Below are 10,438 nucleotides of genomic sequence, written 5' to 3'. Positions count from 1 at the left end.
TGAGAGGCCCGCGTACCGCAAAAAAAAAAAAAAAAAAAAAAAAATTTCCAAATAGTGATAAAATTCAGAGCAAGGTACAAAGGAACAAGCACCCAGATACAACCTAGGTTCTTTCCCCAACCCTTGTCCTATGAATTGCTCTTCATACAAACTCCTATTTTCTCCCCAGCCCTGTGCAGAAATTCCTTTGCAATGTGCCCTGACCTCTCTCCTGGAGCAGATGCCAGCCAGGCCTCAAGCACCTGAGACCAGGCAGTCCACACACCCAGAGCTCATCTTAGCTTCAGTTTTCTGTAAAAAAAACTTCCTTCAGCCCTGCCTCTTGCTTCCCCGTCTTGGCCGGCGGGAACGGAAAGAGAGACTCAACTGTTTCTTGGCGTTCAGCTTTCCTGACTGGGCACCCGCTGTGCACGCAACTGTCCCCAAGAAATCAGTTCTGAGCAGCCTGGCATGGAGTCACGAATTGTCACATACCTTGATCCCCATCACACTTGTGACCACAGCCTAAGGGAATAAGTTGAAGTGAAGGAACATCCCACGACCAGAGATGCTTACAGCGGCTGCTGCAGATGAATGGCAAGGTGCCTGCCCAGCCCAACCTCCCTGCTCTGACACTCCCCACACCCACGTCCTCCCTCTGCTGAGGGAGAGAAGCAAGGTCATACTCCCCGGAGCGCCAGCCTCAGCCAACAGGCTCGGGGATGGACGACTGACCCACAGAGAGTCACTCAAGCCTCTGAACTAAAAACCACTCCAAGATGGGGTTGGGTGTTTCAACTCTGGATCATATGGTGAAGGCTGTTTTCAGCCTGTGCCTGCTGAGGTGTGAGCAGAGAAAGCCAGAAACGTAGGAGGCACGCAGGAAAAAAGCACACAGATCATGAAATGCTGCTAGAGAAACGAGAGAGGGAAGGCAGCTGCTTCCCCACGGCCCCTTATGAGCCCCACTGGCTCCGTTTCCACACGGTGGCCTGGATCTTAGCTTATACCAGCCCCTGCCCCAGCCCTACCCTTTTCATTTGAGCTAGTTGAAGGTGTTCTCTAACTTACGATCAACAGGCCTTTTATTAGTAAGACATTTTATTAGTAAGACAAAAAACACTGGAAATCACTTAAATGCCCAGCTATAAGTGGCTAGTGAAATAAATAATCCTCCACAATGAAAAACATGAAGAATAACTAGATAAATTAATTTTTTTGCAATACTCTTAAGCAAAACCTGTAGAACACATGACTATGAAACTCTGGCTTTGGTTAAAAAAAAAAAAAATCAGTGGAAGGAAATAAGGAGCCCAACATTTGTGGCGCGCCCGTCGTGAGGCAGCACTGGACTCTGCCGCAGCCCTCATGTTACCAGATGCATCTTTAGATGAGACGTGAAAGGTGAAATGACTTCCTCCAGGTGGTACAGCTACTGAAGCCGGAGGACAGATGTCATCAGAAGGGAGACAGAGCTCGGAGCCTAGTTAATCTTTCAAATACTTTTGCGAGGACGTAAGCTATGAAGTCTAGACCCATACGAGTGAGGACCTGCCAAGGTCTATTTCCGACAGAGCCACGATTGCCCTCTGTGTGCCAACGTGATCCACCCAACGGTCTCCCATGGCTGGCTGATCTTTCTTCTGAATTCTTTTCTGAAACTTCTCTGGTTGGCTTTTTTTCCCTGAATTCTTCCAGAATTGAGCAAGTACCACAATATCACCTTTTATGAGAGCAATTTCAGATAAAGGCAGTTTTTCTTAGACTTTTCTGAGCTCAGAACACCTGACCCAAGAGGAAATGACTCCCTGATAGATTTCTGACTCCGCTTCTCCTGCCCTTCTTCTCCAAATCTGCAACACTACCCTCAACGACCATTTCTTCCTGAGACTTATCTACCTTCTTTCTGCCTCCGTCTGCCCTCTCCCAAGGTGAGGGCTGAGACCGGTCGGTTACCCGACGGGCCCCTGGCTAGTGAAGGAGCTTCGCTTGGACTCAGCCAGTCCCCTGGTCTCCAGGGCAATGCCTTCTTGCAGTTCTGACGGTGTCTCCTCACACGGCAAGTGGGTCCTAGGAAATCAAATATGCAGCAAGCGAAACTGATTTCAAGCTCATCCTTGACATTGATTTCCAACCTCCTGGACACGTTGAGGACTGAGCTGGCCAGATGCCCTGCTTAAAGAGGAAAGCTACTGTCACAGATCCTCACCCCAGAGCTCCCCACTTCAGTTCATACTCCAGCAGGAGCCAGCAGGCCCTGGCTTTCAGGAGAAAGTGGCCTTTCCTTTATGACAAGGAGTCTACTGCCCATAGCCCAGGTGAAAAGGGCAAGCCAGCAGCAAATGGTGCTTATTAGAGCACTGGGTGGTGGTGGGGGGGGGTCCCGGGCCTGCATCTGGAGCCACAGCAGCTGTTTCCATGGAAGGATTCCAGAACAAGGACTTTGGTTCACACACATCTCTGCATACTGAAATCCTATCTCTTAAAGTCAGATCAAGTGCCACCTCCTTCAAGAGGTCTTCCCTTGCCCTCTGTCGCAGTGTGTAGGTACTGCAGGAGCCCACTGGTTAAGAGGAGGGTCCGGCAATATGGTAAGGGATTGGCCTAGCCCTCCACGTGCATTTGCGTAGTGCTTTCAAATGAAAATCCATTCCTGCTGTGCCCTTTTGCCAAGCCCTAACCCACGTCCCCTGTAACGCAGAGGGAAGGGGGGCGGGGACCTCACCTGTGCAATTCAGGGCGAAAAGCAACAGCACCCACAGGACAGGTGTCCACAGCTCAGTCTGAGCATCAGCAGAGCCTCGTGTTTGTTGAACTTCCTGGAACAAGACCTCTCTGCTGGGGTGTAATTTTCCTTTCTTTCCCTTTCTTTTAAAACTTCCTAGGGCTGAAGTTTGATCAGCCTGATTAAAAGCCATCCAGGCATTGGCCTCCAGGGATTTGCACTTCATTCTACGAGTCTTGAAGAGCCCAGGCAAGAGAAATTAATTCGATCACATGACCTATTCCCGCCTAATCAGCCTTCTTAACAAGGTGGCAACACGGTTGAAGAAACAAGCAAGAATTAATGTCAGGGTAAAGGCTCTATCTCTCCCCAGGGGGTGATACGAAGTCAGAATCCCGTATCTCAGCCGCCGAGCCGCTGCCTCTTCCTTTCTGCAACCTCCTTGCCGTCTCCAGCATGGGGAGCTCACTACCATTCCATGGCTCCTCCAGGTCTTCTCTGCACAGCCCTGATTGCCAGCAGGTTCTTCTCTCCTTCAGCTTCCCCATATCGAGTATACACTTTTTTTTTTTTGCTGGAACCACATGGAGTCAGGCAACTTCATCTTCTAAAAGACCGCCTTCCATGAAGGGACAGCTCTCACACCTGTGCTGCCTCGTTTTTCCAGGCTGGACGCATCAGCTCACCCAGGCTTTCCTCATCAGGTTCAAGTCTCTTCCCTGTCATGGTCATTCTCCTGTGAGCAGGTTCCTGTATTCTTGCCTGACTGGGCACAGAGACTGAGAACCACCCTGCTGTTACTGGAGCCCAAGATGTGCTTTTGGTGCCCCATCACCAGCTACCATCATCCAAAACCTAATGTCTTATAACGTCCTGCTGCTAAGCCAGAAGGCCCTGTCTTATGCATGTACAATTGATTTGTTGGAAATAAGTATTGGACTCTCCCATTTATCTGAGTCACTTGATGTTTTGGCACCCTTGGTATGCAGGGTCCTCCCAACTCCGTCTCATTCACAGATGTGATACCCAAAGTATACGCCATTTATTGACTGCTTGCTGTATGTCAGCCACATACATTTGATCACTTAATCCACATAAAAACTGTATAAGAGAGGAAACTGAGGTTCAGAGAGGTTAAGTAACTTCCCCAAGGTCACACAGCCAAGTGGCAAAGCTGAGATTTGTATGCCATTCCATCTCATTTCAAAGCCTGCTCTCACCTACTCCATGAATCTGCCTTCTGTATTTTCATATATGGCACCGATTAAAGCAAAAGTTGAATAGGACACGGCTGAGAGCTGAGCCCTGTGGCATGCCACTAGAGACATGGCTCTGATTCCCCTGGCTGCACTAATGTGGGCATGGCTTTTTTATTTCCAAACCGCCTAACTGAATTCTCTATACTCATAAGAGACCACTCACACCTCATCCTTATACATATGAGAGACCCTACCAGAGGCCCTGCTGCAGTTAGGAAGCTACAATACCCTTGTGCTTCTAATATTCTGCGTACTACAAAGGTGGGAATGCATGTTGCAAGGCACCCGGGTCAGTTACAGGAGGAGGAGGCGGCAGGGGGACAAGTGAGTCCATCTCGCCAGTGCCTGGATCCTAGCAGCTGGCATGCTTGGGGGTGGGGAGTTGGGGTGCGGGCAGCAACTAACAGCTGGGCTCTAGCTCTGCCACAGAATGTGTGCCCGGAAGAGCCTAGAGGCAACCCCAGGACGAGGTGTTCTGTCCCCACCAGCAGCTCCCTCCTCAGGGAGCTCTAGGCACCGAGCAGGCGGCCCAGCATTTCTGCCTAGTCTGGATTCTGTTCATTGCGGGGGGGGTGGGGGGGCACATCCTGAGACCAGATTTATTTGCATCAGTGGCAAAGGACTCAATGCCCATGACATCAGGGCTTGTGGGTGGGTGAGGAGGGCAGAACTCACCCCAGATTTCAAAGCAGGCCTGCAGCTGGCAGCAGTGAGAGCTACTGAGAGTGGGCTGGACCTTCGACACCTACGTGAAGGGGAGGCAGCGTAGTGGGGAGCCCGGAGGCCTGGGTTCGAATCCCTCCTATCCCAGCACCTATTAACTAAGTGCACTGTGGGCTGGTCACTTACCCTCCCTGAGTTTAATTTTCCTGCTCTTCGAAAAGAAAACAAAGAAAAAATTGATTTCATATTGATTTAAGTATTGGTCAAACACCCAAGTCCAGAAAGGCACATTTAGCTGTGAAGAATAGGAGGGGTCGTAGACAGTGTAAGTTCAAGGGACCCAAGGGGCCTTTTCTTCTTGATGCATCTCCCCACTTGTTTCTTGGTTTGTTTTTTTTTTTTTTTTTTTTTAGTGGTACACGGGCCTCTCACTGTTGTGACCTCTCCCGCCGCGGAGCACAGGCTCCGGACGCACAGGCTCAGTGGCCATGGCTCACAGGCCCAGCCTCTCCGCGGCATGTGGGATCTTCCCGGACCGGGGCATGAACCCGTGTCCCCTGCATCGGCAGGCGGAGTCTCAACCGCTGCGCCACCAGGGAAGCCCCCCACTTGTTTCTTGATGCCCAGAGTTCTACCCTGCTGTCTGTCTTCTAGCTCCACAGTCTCTACCCTCGTTAAATGCCTGGGGGTATTTAAATAGCAAACCCAATTAGTTATTCCTCAGAGAAACTGATTTTACGAGGTAGGTGGAAGGGGAGATTGGCTAGGAGGAGAGGAACCAAATGTCTGAGGTGATATTTTGTGTCCCCAAGGACACACAGGTACTGCCAAAAGGGAGAAACTTCTGGCAATCAGTGCAAGATCAGGGACCCAGAACCTTCCAGGGAAATACAGAGGCAGGAGAGAGTGCGGGCCAGGTACCGTCCCGCCGGGAGCTGGCTCAGGTCTCTGTAAAACAAGCAGATCAGGCCAGGACAACCTGAAGTTGCCTTCTACCGCAGACTCCGGTTCTCCGTGGTGATGGTGCCTTGGCAGGAAGAAGCCCTGTGAAGTTAGAAACTAGCAAGATCACGGGCAACTGGTGAAACAAAATGAAGTGACTGTTTTGAAAGACAAGGTCATTTTCAACCTGTAAAGCTCATCTTCTGAGTTTATTTATACAGAGGAATTAACGTCCACAAGGTGAAGCTTTTTCATCACTGGGAGGAGCAGAGGTTCTCATCAGAACGGGAACTGGTGATTAACTTTGTGCTCTGTGGATCTGGTGTCTTCTTCCAGTGACTTTGGGGACATAAGAGGAAACAGAAGTGGCCTTTTGGAACAAGGGTGGAGAAAATGATACCTTATTTTACTTTTCCTGCTCCCAAGCCCTGAGGAACTAGAGTGATGGGCGGGTACTGCCCCGGCCACATGTGACCAGGGAACTGAAGTCACTGCATTTTTGTCTTGAGTCCTGGGGAAGCAGGTTGAAAATGGTTTTCTTTTGTGGTAATTGCTTTGGGCTCTGTTCAGGGTAAAGCACGAAGAAGTCTCCTTTCTCTGTAGGACACAACCCCTTATGCCCAAAAGCTCACCTAAAATAGCTACACTAGGAGATTGATCTGGGGTTTGGGGTGCCCTCGGTCCTAGCTGCAATTCTCTGCGGCAGACTCTGAAGTCCTTCTCTATTGCATTATCTGCAAAAATATGCCAGACATCTCTCAAATAACTGAGTCAACCAAACAGATCTAAACAGAAAAAGCAAAATTCAAGACATTTTTATTTCTGGTCTTTTCAAGGTGTAAACTTAATTTTTTTGTTCAAAGGAAACATTTTCATCCTTCCTTATGAATCTTCACTAGGAAAATGGCCCCAGTGATTTAAAAAGAGAAACAGAAACCTGGGTCTCTAATTTGGTGAAAGACCTGGGAGGCGGGATGTCTCAGGGGTCGGGGAAACGATACTCCCCGCTTTGGGGGGCACTCAGCAGAGGACCACACCAATGCATATGTTCCCAGCACAGCTGCGTGATATCATTGAGGATAAAGAGTGATTAATATTTAAGGACACACATTCATAATTATTTCTCCCAAAAGTTTTCTAAAAGGATTGGAATTTCAAGGCAAACATCTACGATTTGTTCAAACACCATTTCCTCCCTGCAAATAGTGATTTGAAACTTTAAAAATTTTATGTGAATGTGCCAGAGTCCTTTGCTCAAATTAATCTTACAGGGAAAACTAGTCTGTGAATCGACAGATGTTGGGCTGCTCTGGGAAGCAGGGGAGGGCTCTGGACCCAGCCTTCCGTCCCAAGGCTGCTCCCCCCAGCCTGAACTCCTGTTCTCAATCTTTGGTGATGCTAAGGAGCCATTCTGGAAACTTCTGTCTGTTAACCCACTCCTGCCTCCATGAGATAATGCTTCTCATGAAGGAAGCATTTTTCCTCTCTCTCCTTTTGAAACCTCTCAAGCGTTTCCACGGGGTTCTGTACTAATCTGTCAACAAGCTTTACCACGTATGTAGCTGGGCACGGCCCCAAGTGGAGCTCACTGAGACTCGGCTAGTGGTCAGGCTGAGACAGCCTGATGTGGGCACGGGCAGGAAATGGCCCGTTCCAGATGTCGGGACGGCTGGGGCCATCTGAGGTCAGAGGAGGTGAAGAAGGCTTCAGCTGGGACGCCAGAGAAGGCCCATAGGAGAGGCAGCATCTCCAAGACCGGCAGTGAGCACCGATTAAGCGCTCACTGCGTGGCAGGGGCTGTGCCCCAAGCTTTACCCTGTTTTACCCTCATTTCTGCCCTGAGGTCAGTACTAGTCCATTTTGCAGATGAGGAAACTGAGGCTTGGAGTTGTTGGGCAGCTTTTGAGAGCCACTTTTCAAACCCGGCAGCCTGACCCCGAGCCTGTGCTGTTGGTCACCACGCTGGCCTGGGGATGGGGATGGGGGTGCGGGAGGGGAGGGCATTTGCTCACCCGTGAGATGGCAGAGTACTGTCCAAGAGCATCACTTCAGAGCGCTGGCTGTGTGGACAACCTATCCCCGGAGTGTGCATGGATCCAGTGTGAGCCCACAGCGAGGCTCTCGGAAGCCAGAGGCTCTTGAAGAGCCCGCAAGCCAGACGGAGCTTGTCGGCCACTGGCCGAGGCAGAGCCTGGACGAGTCGGGCAGCGCTGGCTCATGGTGGTGTCGGGTCAAGCAGGCTTTCTGGGCAGGAGCCCCAGCCCACTCGCCAGGCCCGCCTTCTCCTGACTGTCTCACTGGGAGGAGCCAGACTGAGACTCCAGGGACTCTGGAAGCTCCACGAGATGCTCTGGTTTTGTCCCGCTCGAGGCAAAAGGGAGCAATGGGGAAAAGTTCCATTTGCTTCAAATTCTTCTCGATCCTAACAGCTTCTTCCTTCTCCCACTGGGCCCAAGATCCCAGGAGCCTGACGCTGCCCAGGGAGGCTGACTTCCAGCTGTGCTCCATGCTTGGGACTTTTCTCCCCGCTACCGCAATCCTCTTTGAAGCCCGTCTTCAGGGGGTTTTATTAGCTCAGATGTGGGAAAGAAACTATTTAATGCACACCAAAGTTTTAATAGCAGATAGCTGTCCGAATAGTGTTCCTCTTCCTTTTAAATAAGGGCAATGCCTTAACCTAAAGGAAGGCGTCCTCAGTTGTGGAACACAAGTACTGACAGTCGGCCAGTTAGGAGGGAGAAATCTGAGTAGGGTGAGAATTTCTGACGCCCGAGTCTATCAAATTTCCTGGGTCCGAGCACCAACTTAAAAGAGTTGGAGGGAATATCTGTTGCCATGCTTTGAGATTTCCTTCCTTTGCCTGAATCCCAGAAGGTGGAGGTCCAAAGACTACGTAAGTTTGCAAAGATAGGGAAATTGCTGTCTATCACTTATTAGCAGAGTTGCTAAGGAGCTGGGACAAAGCACCTAGACGTAGGAAAAAACCAATGTGCATTTGACAGAGGAAGTGACATATATAAGCTGGTGAGGAGAAACGATGGAGGAGGGCCTAGTGCCAGGGATACGAGGATTGAGGGACTGTCATTGCACTTTTGGCCATCAGATAATATGCAGTTTTCATGGGAGGGAGGTTTTAAGTGTTATATATGTGAGACAAAAATAACATAAATATTGGAAATAAAGCTTCTTCTTGCTCTACTCAATCAACTCACTGAGAATCTAAGAAACATAAGAATGTAAGTCCATTTGCACCAAATAGATACTCTCCCATTTCCCAATGCTGCTCCATTTTGCAGTTGAAGAAACTGAGGCATGGAGGGGTTAGTGAGTTTTCCCAGGTCTACTAGTAAGTTAGGAACTAGTAAGCTAGAAGTAGAACTCAAGGCCCCAGGTTTCCATGTGGCTGCCTGTGTCGGGATGTCACTGATGGGGCTGATGGCTTTGCTGGCAAGGCACGGCCCACTCCCCCCAGGTACATGAGCACGGCTGAGTCCTGGCCTTCTCCTGGAAGTGAGGGACAGTGCACCTGATCTGTACTCCACCCCAGTGCCCAGGGCAGTGGCTGGTGCACAGACAGAGCCCGATAAATGTTTGATGTATACAAGGGAAAGCGTGGCAGTTTGGGGACATTTTTACAGTAGAATTTAATCTGCATATGAATCTTCATTTTCTTGCCTTCTAGAAAAAAAGTTACAAAAGTTATGTAACTTTTGGAGCTTCATTCTCCCACATCTCTAAAATGAGAATAAAAACTACTTCAGTGTGGGTTGTGAGGGGTAAGGGACGTGGAAAATGAAGTTAGAAGGAGTGCTGTGAACAGACCCTGCCCTCCAACCTGCGCTTGCCCACAGGCTAAGGCAGTCTTTCCCCCAGGTCTAGATCAGCTATGGAAATAACCTGTTCCAGACATGAAGTTAAAAGCCCATCCTACCTGCTGAGGCCGTTCTCAATGCTATCGAGATCTCTGTCCGTGGTCCTTACTGGGAGGTGGTGAGTCCTGGAAGGGCGGGAGTATTGGGTGCTAATCTTGGCCATCTTCTTGCTTTGTCACATTCAGCTCCAAGGTGGCTGCTGAAACATGAACACAAAGCAGATATGTCATCAGGACCCCCCAGGAAGTAACTGCAAACCCAGCTGGTATGGGAGGACTCCTGCCCCAGGCAAGCCCTGGCACACGTGACCTCCTCCATTCCTCTCACAGTTCCTGCCACACTGTGTTTTAGTTGGATCTCTCTGGGCTAGTCTTCCGAACCAGAAGCACAACAAGGTCTTTTACTCCTTTGTATATGCTGCATGCTGAGAGCTGCTGAAAGGCTTTTTTTGTTTGTTTGTTTTGTTTTGCTTTTTGCCACACCTTGCGGCTTGCAGGATCTTAGTTCCCCGACCAGGGATTGAACCTGGGCCCCCAGCAGTGGAAGCGCAAAGTCCTAACTACTGGACCACCAGTTAATTACCAAGGGCTGCTCAAAGTTAAGCGCTGATTCAGAAAATGAATGAATGAATGGCCAAGTTGGTATCCGATGTAAGAAAGCTAAAACGCTCATGATTCTCTTTAATGATGCAATGTCCCTCCTAACTCTGGCTTTCTCATTTACCCTACGTTAATCTTATAATTTTGCACATGTTTTAGTAACTCCCCAAAATCTTGTTTTAAAACAAAGCATAAAAAACCTAAGTACTGGGCTTCCCTGGTGGCGCAGTGGTTGGGAGTCCGCCTGCCGATGCAGGGGACGCGGGTTCGTGCCCCGGTCCGGGAGGATCCCACATGCCGCGGAGCGGCTGGGCCTGCCCGTCCGGAGCCTGTGCTCCGCAACGGGAGAGGTCACAGCAGTGAGAGGCCCGTGTACCACAAAAAACAAACAAACAAACA

General features: G+C 49.8%; 1 protein-coding gene across 1 annotated transcript in view; it reads right to left on the bottom strand.

Annotated features, from left to right (window-relative positions):
• Nucleotides 1–10,438, bottom strand: part of CNGA3 (cyclic nucleotide gated channel subunit alpha 3) — a 74,720-nt gene that overhangs the window by 14,566 nt on the left and 49,716 nt on the right. Inside the window, 2 exon segments of the mRNA XM_007113193.3 lie at nucleotides 1,936–2,049; nucleotides 9,500–9,639. Coding sequence (XP_007113255.2) covers nucleotides 1,936–2,049; nucleotides 9,500–9,603 — 218 coding nt within the window. The 5' untranslated portion in view covers nucleotides 9,604–9,639.

Source organism: Physeter macrocephalus, chromosome 12, assembly GCF_002837175.3.
Source record: "Physeter macrocephalus isolate SW-GA chromosome 12, ASM283717v5, whole genome shotgun sequence".
In the NCBI taxonomy this organism is placed as follows: domain Eukaryota; kingdom Metazoa; phylum Chordata; class Mammalia; order Artiodactyla; family Physeteridae; genus Physeter; species Physeter macrocephalus.
This window is presented reverse-complemented; position numbering and strand designations above follow the sequence as displayed.